Below are 20,174 nucleotides of genomic sequence, written 5' to 3'. Positions count from 1 at the left end.
GAATGGAAAACTTAGCAATAGAATGTAGATAGATGTAGAGAAGGGAGTCATCAGGATGATTCCTAAGAATCTGGCTCGAGCAAGTGGGTGAACAGAGGTGCCATTTCATAGGTAGGATGAGCAGGTTTTCGGGAGAAGGACTGAGAGTTCAGTCAATTGGAGGAGTTGCCAAACAGTCTGGCACCCCAAATTCTCCAGTGTCAGGAGACAGTTGGGGATACTGGAGCTCAGAAAGAGACTTGCTCTAGAAATGCACAAGTGAGTGTTAGCTGTAGATCATACTGAACACAATGGGGATGGCTGGGGTATTGACAGAGGAGAGAAGAGGATGAGGCCTAAGGACTGCTGCTACCCAGCTCAGGGGGAGGAAGGGCACTGGCCAAAGGTGAAGTTGGCCCCTCCTTGTTCCTGCTGTCTGAAAATATGGCTTCTGGAACCCTACCCCATGCTCTAGACTGACCGGCCCAGAGAGGAGACTTGCCATCAGTCAGTGACAGTAGCTTCAGGGGGCGTTAATTGCTTTTAGCAACCTTAACTTAGGTCACATCAACCTTAGAGTCCATGCAACTCCTCAGTCTTCTCAAAAGAACAGCTAAGTCACCTCATTCTTTTAAGCCAAAGATGATCAGTCTATTATTCTTATTAACTGCTTGGAGTCCTCCTTATTTTATTATACTGGTCTCATTGTATCCATGGAATCTTCTTTCTTTTTTTTTTTTTTTTAAGTTTATTTATTTATTTTGAGTGGGAGGAGGGGCAGAGAGCAAGGAAGAGAGAGAATCCCAAACAGGCTCCACAACATCAGCACAGACCCTGACGTTGGGCTCTAACTCACTAACTGTGAGATCCTGACCTGAGCCGAAACCAAGAGTCGGTCACTTAACAGGCTAGCCACCCAGGCGCTCCCACGGAATCTTATTTCTAACACGAAGCAGATGTGTGGTCACAGGCCAGTTGCCTAGCTCTCTGTACTTCAGTTTCCTAACTGGTACATCGGAGACGTTAGTAGCATCTACCCCAGAGGGTTTGTGAAGGTGAGATGAGCTAATTCACGTGAAGTGCTTGGAACAATGCTTGGCACACCAGTACTTAATAAATGTTTGTTGTCCTCATCCTCCTCATCTATCAGAGTTTCTCGTGATTATGCTCCAAACCCTCTCACCTGATTAGAATTTGTCATTGGGCAAACTAAAGAACATGTCAAGGAACCATTTGGCTAACTGACAGGAAACCAAAAGAAAGGGAGGGTGAGTGGGGGTGGGGGTGAGCAGAGAAGGAGACGTAGGTCCTCTACCCCCACTTCAAACAGATTTCCTTTTATTTGCTTTTTTCTATTGTTTCTAGAAGTGTCCCATGTGAAGAAAGAGTTCTGCTTTGGGGAAAAAAGTAATCTTGGCTAAGCTGCTAACTAGGATAATGTTCTAGGTCCTCTCAACCACAATTCAATTCAGCAAAGTCTTACTGGACTCAGTGCCTATTTTGTGAAGAGAGCTTGCTGGGTTCCTTAGGGGGAAAGGAATAAAACTGTTCTCTACCTCCATGTGGTTGATAATATAGTAGTGCCCTGAACCCACAGACCCAGTACCAGGAGTTATGCCCTGTGTGCTAAGGCAGAGGTCCAGAGTACAGAGGCAGCGCAGAGGAGAGGGATCCTGGAAGGCTTCATGGAGGAGGGGGCTTTTAAGAAATGTCAGGATCTCAATAGGCAGAGGTATGTGGGGTGGAAGCTCAGGCAACAGGGACAATGTACACAGAGGGAGGAGCGTGCCTCATTCTCCACACTGATCAAGTGACACAAATGATCATAGACTTCCATGCTTCAGTCGGGTTTGACTGGCACAGAGAGGAAGGAAAGAAAAAGAAGGTGGGGACCCAGTATGCCTCACAGAGAAGTTCAGCCTTTTTGCCCAGATTTTGGAGCACATGAGTGATCTAATCAGAGCTGTGGTTTAAGAAGATGCATGTGACACGCGCACCCCCTTACTTTGTGGTGCAAGACGGTTTGCAAGTTGCCACAGGAAACCGAACGGGATGGTACGACTCTGGATTAAAATTTTCTCTGAACAGAACTAGCTCTCGCTCTTCATTTTCAACCTAGCTCATTAGGGCAGGTTGGGCCTTCTTGTATTTTGTTATTGCTGTATCTGAGGAATCTTTCTAAAACAAAAAAAAGCTACAGCACACACTGCCGCCATTGCAAAGCCTGAGTTTTTTAAGGGTATAATACCAAGTGACAGTTTTGATGTATGCCAGTGGGTGTCGGTCCCAATACTTCACCATCCTCTGCTTGCATAATTTAAAATGACAATGTAGCCTGTCAAATGTGAGTGAAGTTCTTTGGCTATTTATAAAACATCAAATAGAATTGTGTCAGCAAAAGATGGATGACAGTCGCTGGCAAAGCACCTATAAGCTGAACTTAAAGCTACCGTATGAATATGGTGGTCCACGGTTCTGAAGGTATTTTCACCCATTGCAGTAAAAGGATATCACAATATTCCCTTCCAAATTGTAGTCAGAAATTGAGAAGCAAGTCGGGGATGCAGGTTTGTTTTGTTTTGTTAACGAATTAATGAACCACGGCTCAGGTTCCCCTGAGGAAGTGGAAGTTATCCGAGCAAATAACGAAAGCGCTGGTCTGCAGACCTGGCTGACGGTTTTTAGCCCCCTGACCAGACACCTGAAGCCCTGCCAAGTTGGACCTCGGAGATTTTTTTACGGGGAGTTCGAGACACAGCCTGCCTGCGTCGGTAGATTAATTCCCAAGTGTGCATGGACACTCATTTTTGTCAATTTACTAATGCTTGAATGTTTGTAAAACGGGGCGTAGAAAACAAGCACCCTGATCGGCACCGGCAGCGTCCACCCGTATGCGTCCGTCCGCGTCTGCGTGGTGCGGCCCGAGCCCCGCCTCAGAGGGCGTCCCCCGGCCCCCTGGGTCCCGCAGGCCCCGCCCCCGCCCCACCCCAAGCGCCGTCCGTCCCGCAGGCCCCGCCCCGGCGCCGGGCTCTGACGTCACCGTCTGCGCCGCGCGCCGTAGAAACAGGAAGTGGGACCAAAACAAAGGAGCGGCGGCCGGGAGCGGACCTGCCTCTTTTTCCTTCTTCCGCGCTCATATTGGCCCTGGCCACAGACCCCTAGGAACCGTCCGACTATGTCCAACATGGAGAAACACCTGTTCAACCTAAAGTTCGCCGCCAAAGAACTCAGCAGGAGTGCCAAAAAATGCGACAAGGAGGAAAAGGCCGAAAAGGCCAAGATTAAAAAGGCCATTCAGAAGGGCAACATGGAAGTGGCGAGGATACACGCCGAAAATGCCATTCGCCAGAAGAACCAAGCGGTGAATTTCTTGAGAATGAGTGCGCGGGTCGATGCGGTAGCTGCCAGAGTCCAGACGGCGGTGACGATGGGCAAGGTGACCAAGTCGATGGCCGGTGTGGTTAAGTCGATGGATGCGACGTTGAAGACTATGAATCTGGAGAAGATCTCTGCTTTGATGGACAAATTTGAGCACCAGTTTGAGACGCTGGACGTCCAGACGCAGCAAATGGAAGACACGATGAGCAGTACGACTACGCTGACCACTCCCCAGAACCAAGTGGATATGCTGCTCCAGGAAATGGCAGACGAGGCCGGCCTAGACCTCAACATGGAGCTGCCGCAGGGGCAGACCGGCTCTGTGGGCACGAGCGTGGCCTCCGCCGAGCAGGATGAACTGTCCCAGAGACTGGCCCGCCTGCGGGATCAGGTGTGACGACAGAACCCACTCTGAGGTTTCCTGGCCGTAGCCACCTTCTGAAATGCTCTGTATATTAATGAGATACTATACACTAGAAACTCTGAACATGCCAGAATGCTGAAATGCTCTCTACTTAAGATGCTTCTACCTTTGGGTTTACAGTGCTCTCCAGATACACTAAGAAATTCCAGGCTCCCTCCATCTTAACTGGATTTTAAAGTTCCGTATAGCTTGTGATGATGTGTATTTTTATAGCTGCCTTTTAACAGAACTAGTTAATTTGGTGTGTATGAATCTTTCTCAAAAATTTGGTCCAAACACTTGTTCGGTGTATTCAGTTTTCTGCCTGAATTTTCAAAATTGGGGATCTTTTTTTAAATTTAGTGTAATTGGTAATATCTAGAATTGACAGGTGGTGCAGAAAAATTAAGAGGAGAAGGATTACTTAGATTGATTACAGGGCTATCAACACCTCATTCAACTTAATGGACCGTGCTATTTCCGTGGGGTTTGGGGGGTCTTTTGTTTTGTTTTGTTTTGTTTTTTTGCCATCGCCTCCAGACTTCTGTTGATCTGTTCACATAATTTATACTGAAATTATGGTGGGACATTGTGCATAATATTTTCTTACTGTTTATGTTCTATAAATTTTTCATGTGGTAGTTACGTTTTTACAACTGGAAAAAGGCCACATAATTTCATTTATTATAAGGAAAAATTGTTTGCTCATTTATATTTTTATTTACTAAAGACTTTGTCAAAAGACAAGGTTTAACGTGACAGTTTCAAATGAATGTCTTGAACACACTTCTAGTTATTTTCCTATCTCAACACTTTAATTAGCCTTGTTATAAAGTATGTTAATTAGCATGGCAGTCATATTACTCTAACATTGCCAAAGAACTGTTGATTGGTTTAAGAGAACTCCGGGGTGGTGTGTTTGTAGGTTTTCTTTTGATTTTAATAACCAAAAATAGACATCAAATTAGAACTGCATTTTAGGTTCTAATTACTTGCATTTATTATTTTCTTTTAGAGGAACAACTTGTTGAAAAGCCTTGGAAGTAAGTGGAATGTTTTATTTAGCCATGCAAATAACTTAAGTATATGTGCAGCCAGCTGGAAGTCTGGGAAGGAGGAAAGATGGAGAATTTGACAGTAGACTTGACCCTCTAAGGCTAGAGCCCATCTGTGCTGCCTTTCATCTTTCTAGAACAGCAGTGTGTGTTTTCTGGCTGCAAAGTAAAGCATGTAACCACCACTTTCTCATAGCCTCTGAACATGGAGAACAGCAACTTTTATTTTGGCAAGTGTATTAATCTAAGTTAAATACTTGTGGATATTTGAAATTTCCCCTTTCCTTCACTGGTAGATTTCTCCATAAGAGAATTCCAGTGTTCCAAAAAAATAGTTATAGGGACTCTTTCAAGCCCCTTGAAAGATTCATGGCCAAATAGTCACCACTACATTTTCCAGTATGAATGGGTGTATTAAAGAAAAAAAAAAAAAAAGAACAGGTAAATGCAGATGAGGACTGACCCTCATTTTTAAGTGTCTTTACATTTGGATGTTCCGAAGTCTTCCGTAAGGGATACCTGTCGATTGATTATCTGTCCCTGCCTCTTCTTTCTAGAACTCTTCCCTTTTGGTGTCTCTTCTTATCCACATGGTTGCACAGAGGCAGCTATGTGAGCATAGCATGAGTCATAACCGCCTCTTTAGACTGGGAAAAATAAGTACAACTTAAAATATAGCTTAGTGTTGAATCCTTTGGTAAATTAAAGACCCTTTTATAGTGCAAATACTCCCGACAAAATTAATATATTTTGTGAGATTAAACAATGCTTGTATATGCTTGAACTTTCTTAAAATATGTTCATTTCAAACTATATGAATGTACATTTTTATGAACCATAAATATTTTCAAAAGCATACCAGGCCCATGAATTATTTCCTCACTTTTGCAGCTGATGAAATGCTGAAATGTAAGCCACAGAAGTTTGTCAAATAAATCATTTTAAACTGCATGTTATTGCATGTGAGTGTACATCCTATTTAAGAAAACTATATAAGAAAAAAGAATTCAGAGGGAGATTTGGTTCAGAAAGCATGGTATTCTTCCACACTCTCCCTTACCACCTTAATTTCTGTTTTGTTAGCATGGAATTTTCATGTATATTTCTAGAAACTCTAGTTATTACTTCTTTACTGTAATAGTTTCTTCATGGCAGCAAGAATTGTTCCTTGTATTGAAACTTGCTGGACTAATGATAGATCTATTTTATAAAAGGCTTCCACTCAGACATCCCACAGAAATAGTTAATCTTCCATGCAGGTACTAGTACAATTTTTACTCGAATCTCCTTTTTATTTTCTGCCTTCAAATGTACAGTTTCTAACATGGATTTATAATATACTTTTAGTTTATTTTATGAACGATTTAGCTTCCTTCATTTCAGATGATACGTGTGCAATTTAGAACTCTTACTAAAGCTGTTTCTTCCAGAAATGTTAATGAATATGTGCCTTTCAGGTGGAGGCATGCTATGAGTCTTGTACACTGGGTGCCTACCCTGCTGTCCTTGATTTGGAAAAGAGCCACCTAAAATAAGCACCCATCTGATAACCTTACTAACAGAACATAGTCTCGGGTCAGCCAAACAGACCTCACATCATAAAGCAGAAGGGAGGAACCTTATGTCTTAGATGCCTCCTCTGTAATACACACAACATCTTCTAGGAGCCATTTCTGTAGCCCAAAATCCAAAGCTCAACACCTTCTGTAATACTGGCAAAAAGCTCCAAGCCAGTGGACATTTCAATGAACTGAGGAACAGGCACTTGTCATAGCAAATCATAGCAGAATGCCTGCCTGGTTTACCTAGGTTTGTTTTTCTACAACTAGACGGTAAGGCAGTGTCTGTCTTGGTCACAATAACTGGGCCTGGTGTGGTACCCAGCTGAGCTGGCTCCTGGTAGTGTCCCTGGTGTGAACACATGCTCCCTTGGGGTTCTCAGCTGTAATCCTGCCTAGAGTTCTCTAATGACAACGTACACAATGGGTAAAGAGGGTGCAGGGGGCACTCGGCCAGAGCCCTGTTATGTCTCCTCAGAAGCACCGTGTATCCTTTTCTTTCAGCACGTTTCTTCAAATTGAAATGTTTGTTCCTACTGTTTGAGGTTTATACATCCTCCCTCCCTCTTGAATAGTAGCAGGACAAACAATTCAGCAGTGTTTATTCAGAGTGACTGAATACAGTAAAAGATTTAGACCAAAGTATATCAGATGTCGACTAGATAGATCTGGGGCTTCTTTCTAGGGAAAAGACACGCTTCTGCCTTAAACAGTACTCCATACATTTAGGTAGGTAAAGCATACACACAGAAAAATGGAGACGAGTGTATACGAATGTTAAAAAGTCATCAAAATGAACACTAAGCTTAGTGCACTTGACACACATGCGTTTTATACTTCAACTTTTAAAAAGGAAGTGGGGCGCCTGGGTGGCTCAGTCGATTGAGCATCCAACTTCGGCTCAGGTCATGATCTCGCAGTTCCTAAGTTCGAGCTCCGCATCAGGCTCTGTGCTGACAGCTACAGATTTTGTTTATCTGTCTCTCTCTGCCCCTCCCCTGCTCAATCTGTCTCTTTCCCTCTTTCTCAAAAAATGAATAAACATTTAAAAAAAAGGGAATAAGTTACAGCATAAAGCAGTAGCCCATACTAATCAAATCATACACACTGAGTACACAGAGAATGGGATCACGGTGTCCGTTGTGGTTAGAATTGGCTTCTTGCAAGAGGTAGGGTTGAATCGGGGGCTTCAAAGAAAATAAAGTGGGAATTGCACAAAGGTCTGAGAGGCCCAGAACCACACGGGGATTTGAAAGGAGTGGAGGGTTCGTTTGGCATCAAAAAGAGGGAAGAGATTGGACAGATTGCCAAGGGCTTGGAGGCTGGAATGAAAATGTGGACTTTACCCCGAGGAAAGGAGCAGGAGTGTGAGTCATCAGATACCGTATTGTCCTGCTGACACGAGATGAAGCCTAGAGCAGGATGGCAGTAAAAACAGAGGAAAAGATGTGTGCACAGGGGTCACTGAGGCACCGGGGATGCTGTGGGTCAGAACCACCTAGGGATGTGGCTCAGCTGGAAATCCCGATTCCTAAGGTTGGCACATGCTGCCGGTCTGAGGATCGCCTTCTGGGCAGCACGTCAGAACTGCCTGGTACTTTGTCACTGTGGAGGTCATATTTTTCTCCTCCACCGGTATCTGTATGTCTTGCACATTAGCATCATGAAGTAAACTTCCCTAACGCTGAGGAAAGTTTCTCACTGACCTTTGCCAGAATTCCAGCTTGCCACTTGTTCACAAACGAAACAATTTGTAATACATTTTAATTAAATATAGTTGGTGCTTTTTCTCAGATCTCATTGTTTAAAGGTGTTTAAACAACAGTTTTCATCTTTTCATACTCCCTTGTCCTGCTTCATGATCAACGCCATGGTCATAAGAACTCTGTGACTTTTGAGTTATAGTGGGGTGGCAGACAGCAGCTGAGAAATAGACCATGAGCTGCTGTTTTGTGCCCGTATCCGGCAGAAGAGGGGATGGAAATGGAAAGCATGAAAATGTTTCTCCAAGCACGAATATCCTGAGCTGTAGCTGGAAATAATGGGGGGAAAATCAAAATAAATTGCTTTCTAACTACTTTTTTACAGCATGCATATCACTATGGTGACTTTTTATAATTCTAGTTTGGTATTGTCTTGCAACTGAATCCAGTGTGAGTGACTGGTCTCCAAGGTTGAGTCTTAACTCTGGTTAATTTTTCCACGTAAGAGGCAGTGGCATATTTAAGAAGATAGTTTTAGTAACCCTTTAAAATGTAGTCATGTGAAATTCTGTGTATGATTTAGAAGACCCTTTTAAAACTCAGCTTTCGATACATATTATCTTAGGAGCTCTGATTTGAAGTACTTCTAACAGCATGCTGGAAAAAAATACAGTGATTGAATCAAAGATTAAGGCAAAAGGCTGGCAGAAATCCACAGTATAGATTCTTCTGTCATTCCTTTATGCCTTAGAGGGTCTTTCAAAGAACTGGGGGGATGCATTTACATTCAGGGGGGAATTTTCACATTTTATTTTCATTGCACAGATTTGAAATGCATGAACTCACAATACCGTTCAGCGTCAGTAACAATTGAGAAGATACTCTTGGAAATGTTCGGATGCCTCTCAGGTCTCACTTAGATCATTAAGTACCAGAGCCAGGTGGAACTTTGAATATCTGCCCTGGAAATTAGGGATGGGAAAGAACTCGACATCTTTTGCCTTTGTCATTGGCACCTCAGAACCACTTATTTTTAATAGCGTTTGGTATGGTACTCCCACCTCTTCCTTTGGAAGACAGTCTTTAATCACATTTATCAAGAACTTTTGATGTATTTTTTTAACCACATTTCATTGTTTCTACTTATACTAGTTATTACCATCTGAATTAATTCACCCACCTACCTCCACCCTCTTGCATCCTGTTTGAAATTGGTTGCTTCCTAAACTCTAACTATACCCAAAGGCTCCATATTTAGGTTAATTTTCTAGCCCCTTTCATCCGAGATGATTGGTTTTTGTATCACATGTTCAGTATTATGTGTCTCCTGCTGGGAGGATAGACCATCTCTGAATCGAATTACTGTAGCCCACGCAGTGTGGGGGCAGCACCCATCTCCCAACCGGACCGCCTGGTCGGCTGGGCTACAGACCAGAGCCCCCTTTTCAGGAGCAGAAACCTGTCTCACTCTGACTCCATCAGAGTCTTTCCGCCCCTTTTCCACTAGACGGTCAGGAACTGGGTGGGTACTTCTGAGACGCTCTCCACCATACCAAATTCAAGGGCAGCAAGGGCTGAGCCAAACTGCACTGTGGCTCTCAAACCAGACCTCAAGCAAGCTAGGCCCCCTCCCTGGGGCTCCCGTGTTTCCCCAGCTCCCAGGCAGGCCCTCCTGCCCCACCTGCAGAATTGTTTGTGCCCTGTCCGAACTCCTCCTGCTCAGGGACCAGCTCTCCCCACCGGCCAGTTCACCCATCTTCTGGAAGGCACACAGCAACACCTACCAGGGCTCGCAGTGCCCGCTCCAGAGAGGCCGCAGGCAGATCCGGGTCCCTTTGGCTTCTCAGCAGCCCTGCCGCCTAGCCACAGTTCTGTAGATGACTGACGACCACTGCCGTGACAGGCAGTGCAGTCATGAAGGGCCCTGGAAATGTCACCCCAGCACCAGGCCACATCTCGGGCCACTGGGGGCTATCTGTAGCTCTCCAGGAGGGAGGAGATAACAATAGCCAAGGGAATTGAGTAGCCTTAATGTGCCTTCAGCCTCCCTCTTGCCAGGCTGGAAGCATCTTACGGGTCTGCCATGCAGGCGGGTGGGGGGAGCATGTGGAGATGGGGAGGTGACAGCATCCTGCACTGTGCAAAATGCCCACAAGCATCAGAGCATTAGAGGAAGGCCTAGTAATGGAACCCAAACCATCCCGGCTTGGACAGACCAGGAAGTCGGCCATGTCCCCCCTAGTCTGGGGCACATTCACTCTCCCCAGGGCTGGAGCCTCACCCACAGCCAGGAGACCAGGGGCCACTCAGTCCCCTCCCTCACTTGTATGTCCTCCCTCCCTTTGAAGCCTCCGCTGCCCCCTCTCTGTCCAGAAGCAGTCCTTACTCGCCAGGTAACCAGTCCCCAGGTCTTCCTGTGTCTTAAAAATCTCCACAGTGTCCATTATGGGCTGGGCCTCTCAGCCACCTGCTCACTTACGTCTTCTAGCTGCGGGAGGAGGAGCAGAGCAGACATTGGATTCCCCGAACAAAGATTTAGGGGCCAGGTCTGCGCTAGGTGCTGGGGATACCTGGGCCAGCGAGACAAAGACCTGCCCTGGGGGTCTCGCGTTTTGGAGGAAGAGATAGATAATAAACATAAATAAATGCGACTCGTGTCAGGCCGTGGTAAGTGCCACGTAGAAGAATAAAGCAAGGTTGGCGAGGAGATGGACAGGGTGGCCTCTGTGGGGAGAGAGAGCAAGTGCCCATGTCTCCTTCCACGTACACATACAGTGCGATTCCCTTCCTTTCCTTTCCTTTCATTTACTTCTCCCTCCCTCTGTGAGTCCCTCCAGGTGAACACACCAGGTTAAACCTGTTGATGTGTGCGCGCTTGCACATTGCTTCGATCTTATTAGGAACCCGTGACGCTAAAGGAACGTCTCTGACCTCCCGCGTTGTGTTTATGTTGCAACATGGGCTTCTGCTACTATCGTGGCTTTGAAGGAGGCCCTGTGCCCCTCCCCTATTGCTGAGTGGCCCCTCCCCCCCAACTCTAGGGCGGTGGGCAAAAGGGAAGAGGGAAGGTTAAAAAAAAAAAAGAGGTAAAAAAGAAAAGAAAAGTCAGCCTTGGCCCCTCCATCGGGAATGTTCTGCTGTCTGGGAGGACACATATTCAGAGAAGGAAGGGGGAACTTACCCCAGCTTCTCTGCCTGCCCCTGCCCTCCTGTGCTTGTGTGAGGAGCCCATCCCCTTGGCCCGCAGTCCCGGAGAGAAGCCATCAGAGAACACGACTGAGCCCTTGCTGGCTTTCTTTTCAGCTTCCTGGAAAGAATCGACAGTGTCAGTCTGGTGGACTACACACCCACAGACCAGGTAGGTGAAGCGGGAGCCCGCAACCACCTCTTTGAACTTCCTGGGACTAGAGGAAGTGCCAGTTATCCCTCACTGATTATTTTAACGTGAATTAAGGAGGAGGGATTCCACAAGACAGCTACTTCTGGCAAATCGTTTCCGCTGTCCCTGCACGTACACGCAGCATACCCACCAGAACCTGTGCTGTGCCTCCTGACTTAGCTCTCTAAAACCTACTAGCTTTCTAAACTGCCAATATCAAAGTAATTTCCCCTGTGGAATAGGAATGTGCCACTCCCGTGCCTCTGGGAGCTGTGAACGGAAAACTGAACCTGTGCTTCACCAGCTTCGTAAACTCTGCCCATTCTGCTTTGGGCCCTGGCCTGGCTCACATATCACAGGCACGCTCTCTGGGTGTGACCCAGAGCGTCGTCTTTGGGTTGAGCTGGATAAAAGCATCCCACTGCACATTCGTAAGTAGAAGAGAGGGACCCTCTGTGCCCCTCGAAACCTTTGGCACTCAGGCATCTGCAGAGACTTGGAGAAAACCCTGAATTGCTCAGCTTAGGAGGCTCCCAGCAGCCTCTAGAGCTAGTGAACGCCAAAGAAGTTAGGGGGCTCCATTCAAACAGCCTCTCCAACACCCCCCCCCCAGTGTCCTATGTCCCCTGGAGGGGCTTGGCAGTGGGCCCCTCCTGGCATCTCTCTCCTCTCTGCCTCTCCTGAAGGCCTGGGCTCCTCTCTCACCCCAAAATCCATCTCTCTGTGAGGCTGACCCCAAGAGCTCAAAACTATGCAAACCTTTGTTTTCGAGCCTTTGGTTTCTCACCCAGAAGGTCTACACCCGGAGCAGGTGGCTTTGCAGGTAGGTGCAGCAAGCAGAGAGCCGTGGGGTCTCCTGTCAGGTGCAGGACAGGCATGGACATACATGCAGAAGTGATAAATTAAAAAACAACAACAAAACCTACTAAAGGAAATTAAAGCACAGCTACTAAGTCTCTAAGACAAAACTAATACATTAATTATGACTTTCTGCTGGGAGGGAGGTGGTGAGACAGAGCATTTGTCTGACTTTTTAGTTATTATTGTTTCTCTTACAATTGGAAGAGATGGTCATCTGAAAAACTCGGTTATTATGGTTGCATTCAGGGCTTTTCCTTCTGAAGAACAGTGCTGCCACTTGGTTTGTCTTCTTGTTCTCAGGACCTTCTCAGATGCCGAGTTCTGACATCGGGGATTTTTGAGACCCGATTCCAAGTGGACAAAGTAAACTTTCAGTAAGTTGTTGAGAGCAGACCAGCTGTGGAGACAAGGGCAGGACGCCCCCCGCCCTGGCTGTCTGCTGGCGTCCTGATGGGGTCGGGGAGCCCAGCCTTCCTCCCATGGGCCCTGGGACATCAAACATCCCAAATGTGCCTCGCTGTCCTTTTGGATAAGTCCGTACAGACTCTGTGGCCCTAAAGGGCATGCAGTAAGTTTAGGGCAGGGAGGAACATGGGAACCAGAGCCACCTGAGAAGGTGAGAAAGATCCAGTGGCCTTTGGGTAGGTACAGAGGACCCGCTCAGGCAGGGGGATGCCCGGCACAGGCTGCCCTGAGAAGAGGGGCCCGAGCCGGCCTGGTGACCACAGAGTGAGGGCTGTGACCCCAAGGAACAGCTTGGTGTGGACTCCCGGGTCAGGCAGAAACTTAGAGCCAGTGGAGCAGTCTGCGGGGGCCACCCATGGGGCAGTGCTTCAGGCCGGGAGCCTCAGCCAAGGAAAGAAGCACAGAGGTGTCACGCCCCCCCCCCAACCCCGTCATCGTGTCCTGTTGTTCTTCCACAGCATGTTTGATGTCGGCGGCCAGAGGGACGAGAGAAGAAAATGGATCCAGTGCTTTAATGGTGATTTCTGTGCTTTGAATCAGATTAGACCATCCATCAAATGCCTTAAATGTGAATCTCATAAAGAATTTAAGCATCCCAGGGCACCTGAGTGGCTCAGTAGGTTAAGCGTCTGACTTCGGCTCAGGGGAGGATCTCACAGTCCGTGAGTTCGAGCCCCGTGTCGGTCTCTGTGCTGACAGCTCAGAGCCTGGAGCCAGCTTCAGATTCTGTGTCTCCCTCTCTCTCTGCCCCTAACCCACTCACTCTCTCTCTCTCTCTCTCTCTCTCTCAAAAATAAGCATTAATTTTTTTTTAATTTAAAAAAGGAATTTAAGCATCCTAAATTTACATTTGTCATTTGCTCATACGGATGCATTACTGAAACAACCACACACACAGTGCTTCTGTAAGTTGTTCTTATAATCACGGGATGAAAATGAGTAGCAGCTGGACGTGTACTTGATCATAACCACACAGTGGCTCTCTAACCGGGGCTTCCCTTTTTCTCTCTTCTTCCACAAAGATGTCACGGCTATCATTTATGTTGCGGCCTGCAGCAGCTACAACATGGTGATTCGGGAAGATAACAACACCAACAGGCTCAGAGAGTCCCTGGACCTTTTCGAAAGCATCTGGAACAACAGGTTATAAAAATAAGAAATTCAGTTGCACCTCTGGATCGCAAATTTTCTTTCATTAAAAATACCACTCAGCTCACTTTCATTTTTATTCTCCAGATATATTCATTCTTTTCTTACTGGTAAATCCAAAACCGTTAGCAGGATCTCTTTTGGTCGATCTCGTGTATAGACCCACTTAAAATGGGCAGTAGTCCTCGATGAAGCTCTGATAGTGCTCTGTTAAGAAAATTTAAGGAGCGTCTTTGTGACTCAGCCAGTTAAGTGACTGACTCTTGATTTCGGCTCAGATCATGATCTCAGGGTTGTGAGATCGAGCCCTCAGCATGGAGCCTGCTTAATATTCTCTCTCTCCTTCTCTCTCTGCCCCTCTCTCCCTCTCTAAAATTAAAAAAAAAGAAAGAAAGTTTAAATATCTGTTTTTAAAGCTCAAGATTATATCGAGGGTTAAAAAATGGTTTTGCTTGGTTTTTAAAATTTAGAAAGTACCATCCACAAATAACTAGATGATCTCTAGAAGATCCCTTACAGGTCAAAGGCAGAGCATAATCATGTTTGAAATTGCTACTAGTGCAAAGGGGTGATTATTTTAGAAAGGAACCCAGCAAACACACACACACGATACATACCTATATAAAAATCGAAGTGTCTTCTGAACTATTTAAGAAGACATATCACCAAGGAGGACAGGAAATGTAAGCTGACCTTGCAAAACATTTGGATTATCAGGAAAGTATTTATCAAGTGTTATACACTTGTTCTCAGTAATATAGTATTGAGACAGTTAATGAGAAAGAAAAAAAGTCAGGAAATACTGGGTACATGAAGGAATACTTTGGAGTCATTAAAAAATTTTATATAAGCGTATATATAAATTTTACATTTATACATATTATATATTTATATATAATTTATGTATATATATATATAAATTTAAATATATATATGTAAGCACACACACACACACAACCACATGAGAAAATGACCACAATACTGTTCAGTGAAAAAGCAGATTAAAAAACACCATGATCTTATTTTATAAATATGTCTGAGAATAGGAGAAAACCTGGAAGTAAAAACATAACAGTTCTAATAGTTGCCTTTGTGTGTAATTACATTTGATTTTTTTCTATGTATTTTCTGTAATTACAAATTCATTTTTACCAGGATTATATATTTTATAACAAGGAACAGTAAAACTATTTCCACTTGGAGGAAGAATGGATTGTGTTTCTAATTCATAGTAAGATTCCTGTGCACTAGTCATCAGCTTGATTCCTTTGAAATAACAGAATTTACAAAGGCTTTGCTGATGTGCATACTGAGCTCATCTTAAGCCAGTTCTCATGTCTGTTTAGGAAAACAATGAGAGAGAACCTTTCCTCCACTGTAACGGAGCCCCTCCCCTTAACTTGTCCAATGCAGTGGTCATGACCCATATCTGGTTAACAACCTGCTCCACCTCTGGAGAAATTCGGCCTGTTCTGACTCAAGCCAGCTACAAATTACATTCTGTGTGATTAGCTAATGACTCATGTATTTTATTGTTATTATCGCTCTAACTTCTAGTTTATCTGACCCTTTCTTAGTAAAACTCCGGGTGTATTTATTCCATAAATAAACCTTAGCTTTGGTACCAGTAAATTTATATTCTCAGTAAAGATTAATTAGAAAATACTGAACTGCTAAATTAACTCTATTTATTTATTATAAGGTTTACTTACTATAAGAATGTCTTGCATGCAGATGGAGTGGGGGTCCACAAGATTGGTACATCAAATCATTCTAGATCCTGTACATTTCAGGAAGATGGAAATGCTGTTCTTTTCACTGAGTACCTCCTCTGTTAGAGGTACTTTCACGTACTAGCAGATGTGAAGTTTGTATGTTTATTTCTCTTTTCAGGTGGTTACGGACCATTTCTATCATCTTGTTCTTGAACAAACAGGATATGCTGGCAGAAAAAGTCTTGGCGGGGAAATCAAAAATCGAAGATTATTTCCCAGAGTATGCAAATTATACTGTTCCTGAAGATGGTAAGATTTCAAAACCAGTTCTGATTCAGGAAAAAATTTGGTTATTTTTTCATTAGCCCTGTAGCTGTAGTTCTAACAGATGTGATGAAAATTTAGGAAATTCAATTAATTTGCATCAACTCTCCTGACTGCTGCCCCCACCTTCAAATGCTAGAGTGTTAAAATGTCCTATTTAGGATTCCATTTTTCGGGATTTGACTTTCCATTCAAACTGTGCAGGAGAAGACAGGGCACTTTTGGGTGTGTGTCTATTAAGTACTCTCTCTTGGTGTCTTGGCTGGGTCTGTCCTGAACTTGGCACTGTGTCAGCCCTTTACGTCGACCTTGACTCTCACTGTAACCCTACGTGGAAGTTTGTTATTTGCATGTTTTCCTGTGGAAAGTGAGCTGAGAGAGGTAGTCAGTCGTTCAAGGTCACTCAGGTAGAGCTTGCCAGGACAAGGCAGCCTCTGAACCTTTGTGCCCAAGCCCCACCCTTCCAGCCACCACGGCCCAGCGATGACTTTGGCTACCAGTAGGATGGCCTGGCCGAGCAGGTGCAGGGTTCAGGGGCAGGGGGCTCTCAGTGCTAAAGCCCTGGACCGGGGCACACCCCGTTTCCAACTGCGGCTCCTCGGTTCTCGGCCCACCTTGTAGGAGGGGTTCATTGCCAGTGAAATGCTACCACTTCCTAAAATTTGAATCCCCAGCTAGATAAAGCAGAATGAAAGGGACTCTCCTAGAAACTTAGATAAGAAGTGAAGAAAATTCTTCATCCTTGTGCTAAGTCTAGTGTTGAGCCCCTGGTGTAAGAGAAGTCAGCAGAGCTCGGCTTGCATTGCCCTCTCATCTCTGGACTACGGCCCTCAGCAAGCCAGGCTCCCATCCCTACACTCTGGACAGTCAACACTGAAGCGTCCACTGTCATGTGCTCTCCCTCCTCTCTGTCTTGGTCCGGGCCCTCCTTCCCCTCTTCTCAGTTCCGGATCTGGTCAAGGTAGCATCCTGCCCAGGCTTCCTTATTCTGCTCACTCAACTTTCCAGAACAGTCTTTGGATTGCTGCCAAAATCTTTCTGAAACACAACCACAACTCTACTTGCGATCCCTACCAACACAGACTTAATCTCACCACAAGCTGAGGCCACACGTGACCCGGCCAGAAAATATTACAAGCTAGGTTCCCCACCACAGCCCTCCGTGGATCCTGTGCTCCTCCCCACACACACACATCCAGCGGATCCTGTGCTCCTCCCCACCCCCAACCCTCTGTGGATCCTGTGCTCCTTTCCCACACACATTTAGGGGATCCTGTGCTCCAAACCCTCAACCCTCTGTGGATCCTGTGCTCCTCCCACACATACCCTCAGTGGATCTTGTGCTCCTCTCTCTGCCTGCTCCTCCCTCCCTTCTGCACCGAACCTGCCCAGGCACCTGCCCTGGGTCAAGCATGGCAGGTCTCCAGATCAGGGCGGACTCAGCACCTGTAGAATTCCCCATCACCTGCTCATCGTGAATAATCATATAATCATGGTAGTTGCAATAGAGAAGGAAAAGAGCGATGAGACCATGCAGGGAAGCCAAGATTTTAGGAACTTGGAATCTGCACGGGAGAAGAATCAGGTTACTACAGTATTTCACAGAAGGGCTCCGTGGTAGGAACAGTGAAGGGGAGGGTCTCCCGGGAACAAGGCTAAGAGAATGCAGACCCGATGAGCACAACCACTGCTAAAACCACAGCCCCTGGAACCTTCTCTCTCAAGGGATCTCTGAAGGGGATGGCAGCTGTGGGATTGGTCAGTGTTCAGTGGCATGCTTTCATTTTCTCTGAGTGGGAGTCATCCCCCATCATCAGAAACAAAACCAAAACTTTCATCAGCTGCTAAATGAGAGAAATAAAGTTACATTTCAGCTTTCTGCTTTGCTCTGAGTGTCTTTTAGTGCTGTGAGTCACCGCAGCCCTACTTTGTAATTCCTCTTCCATTTTCCATAGAGTTGTATTCTCATCACCTAAACAAAATTCCACTTGTAATTTTTACAGCAACACCAGATGCAGGAGAAGATCCCAAAGTTACACGAGCCAAGTTCTTTATCCGAGACCTGTTTTTGGTAAGCAGTTTTATTCTTTGCTTTCCTACCTCCTTAGAGTTGTATTGTTCTTTGCAATTTGCATATCAGTTACCCTTTCATGATCTGATTTAATCTCCACCCAAATTATGAGAGGCAAAGGAATTATTACTTCATCTCACCACTGACCATACTGGGGTTCAGAGAGGTGGGGCTTTTCACCTCAGGTCACACAGCGCCCAAGCGAAAACAAGGAGCACAGCACAAGGCCCCAGAGAATGGCACTGAGACCACCAGACTGTGTTCACTTGTGTTTTCCTAAAAGGAAAGAAGCCTTTAGCAGAGTCTGAAATACCAGCACCCACACTGGGTGCCCCTCCCCCTTTCATTCACTCACCACTAAGAGGCTAATTCAGACATTCAGAAAAATTCAGATCTCTCTTTTTTTTTTAACTTTTTATTTTGAGATGATTTCAAATTTACATAAAAAGTGAAAGAATTATATATACGTGGACTGTGTGCTTCTGGAGAGGTGACGATCGGCCCAGTGTGCAGCAGGGACGGTCCCACAGTCTGCCTGACATTTCCACGGGGATCAGGTGCCTTCCTGACTCCTCAGGGGAACCTCGTTATCCTATTCCCACCACGGGCCCCCATCGGTTGCCTCCTGAAATCTTATACTGAGTGAGAAAGTAACAAGGATAAGAAGTCAAGTCCCCAGAGTGAGTTCTGAGGAACAGTATTCCCCAGGAGGTTAACAGGTAGCACGGGGAAAGGGCTCTGCAAGGAGTAAATCTGGGAAATAAATCAAGTGAGACAGGTTTCTCCGTTGTCAGACTTTCTAGAACCTTTGCTATGCCCGTGTGCCTTGTGAATCTCTTGGATAACAGGTAAATTGGTTTGTAGTTTATCACAGGCTTCCTTTTGGAGGAACATCTTGCAAGACCATAAAATATAAAAACACACAAAAAGCTGTCCTAATGAGGACTAAAAGTTAACTAAGTGTGCCTATGAGGCATTTAAAGATTAGAAACAGAGCTCCCCCCCTCCCAAATGAATGGCCGTGCCACCACCATTTGGTGTTGGGAAGAAACCTTTGATTCTCTAACAATGGGAGAAATCTGGCTTGTATGCAGTTTGCAAGTCAGGGAAATAAACGCCTAGGGGTTATTGATTTAGGTTTTTTTTTATGGTGGAATTTGCCTGGGCCAGTGAGTCGTGGGAGGAGTTTTGAGTTGGAAGCCCTAACCCCAGACCTAGAAGGCAATGGAGCAGATTACAGAAATGGTTAACAGTATCGAATCTGGACGGGAGCAAATTCGGGCGAAACAATAACTTTGGTGATAGAAGGCCCTGAGACGGGGTGGGGAATAGAGGCCGTACATGGAGAGGGAGAGGTCTGTGGGGGGACCTGGCCTTGAGGAGGTAAAGGTGGGCTTGGGGAGAGAACGGCAAGGGCATAATGAGATAGACCCCTCTGTAAGAAAGAGCCACATGCTGTCTGAGCATTCTCAACTGTCATCGCGTGAGGAGGGCAAGGACCACCAGGTTTGTCCCAGTCAGGGTCACTTCCTCCCACGAAGGGGAGGCCCAACTCATCCCCAGAGCAGGAGGAACTCAGAACGAAAGGGGCCAGGAGCCAGGAGGAGGGAGGGCCAGGTGGTCAGCCCCCCGTGTTCCCCTAGTCACCGTCAAGCGGTCCTGTCCCTCACACTGGAAACCACCTGCAAGCCCATGCCCAGACCTGGGCCAGAGAGTCCTCCGGGGCGTCACCAGACCTTTTAAAGCAGGTGGTAAGCATGAGTGGCACCCTGTGTCTTGATGCCTTAGGCATCTATTAGAAGCCTGTATGCTTTAATCGGGCTTCTCTTCCTGGTATTGTATGAGCTCCCCTCTGATTTCTTTTACCTTGAACATCATCTCCTGACAGGGGACCTCAGAGATGGGCAACAGCCAGGGGACCCAATCAAGCACAGTCTGGAACTGCCCAGTTTTCCTTGACAAGCTTATTGCTGTCATTTAAAGTGAAAATCAGTGTGTTTAGAGATAAGCAGACAGCCACTACCTTTGTAATGACTCTGCCTGACATTCTTGTTGCCCCAGGCGGGGACAGATTGGTCAGATCGTTACAGAAGAAAGCCTGTTACCTATTCGCCCACTCCGTGTGACACGGCT

General features: G+C 45.8%; 2 protein-coding genes across 7 annotated transcripts in view; both read left to right on the top strand.

Moving 5' to 3' along the window:
• GNAL (G protein subunit alpha L) overlaps positions 1–20,174 on the top strand; it is a 153,043-nt gene that overhangs the window by 130,905 nt on the left and 1,964 nt on the right. For all 6 annotated transcript variants that reach the window (XM_047827270.1, XM_047827274.1, XM_047827272.1 and 3 more), the window contains 6 exons: positions 11,381–11,435; positions 12,618–12,691; positions 13,241–13,299; positions 13,805–13,925; positions 15,825–15,955; positions 17,974–18,041. In XM_047827270.1, coding sequence (XP_047683226.1) covers positions 11,381–11,435; positions 12,618–12,691; positions 13,241–13,299; positions 13,805–13,925; positions 15,825–15,955; positions 17,974–18,041 — 508 coding nt within the window. The remainder of the gene's footprint in view (positions 1–11,380; positions 11,436–12,617; positions 12,692–13,240; positions 13,300–13,804; positions 13,926–15,824; positions 15,956–17,973; positions 18,042–20,174) is intronic.
• On the top strand, positions 3,031–5,766 carry CHMP1B (charged multivesicular body protein 1B). The gene has a single exon (XM_047827285.1). The coding sequence runs from the start codon at positions 3,155–3,157 to the stop codon at positions 3,752–3,754; it is 600 nt and encodes a 199-aa protein (XP_047683241.1). The 5' UTR covers positions 3,031–3,154; the 3' UTR covers positions 3,755–5,766.

This window comes from Prionailurus viverrinus, chromosome D3 (genome assembly GCF_022837055.1).
Source record: "Prionailurus viverrinus isolate Anna chromosome D3, UM_Priviv_1.0, whole genome shotgun sequence".
Classification (NCBI taxonomy): Eukaryota; Metazoa; Chordata; class Mammalia; order Carnivora; family Felidae; genus Prionailurus; species Prionailurus viverrinus.
Note: the sequence above shows the minus strand (reverse complement) of the source record. Positions and strands in the feature narration are given on the sequence as shown.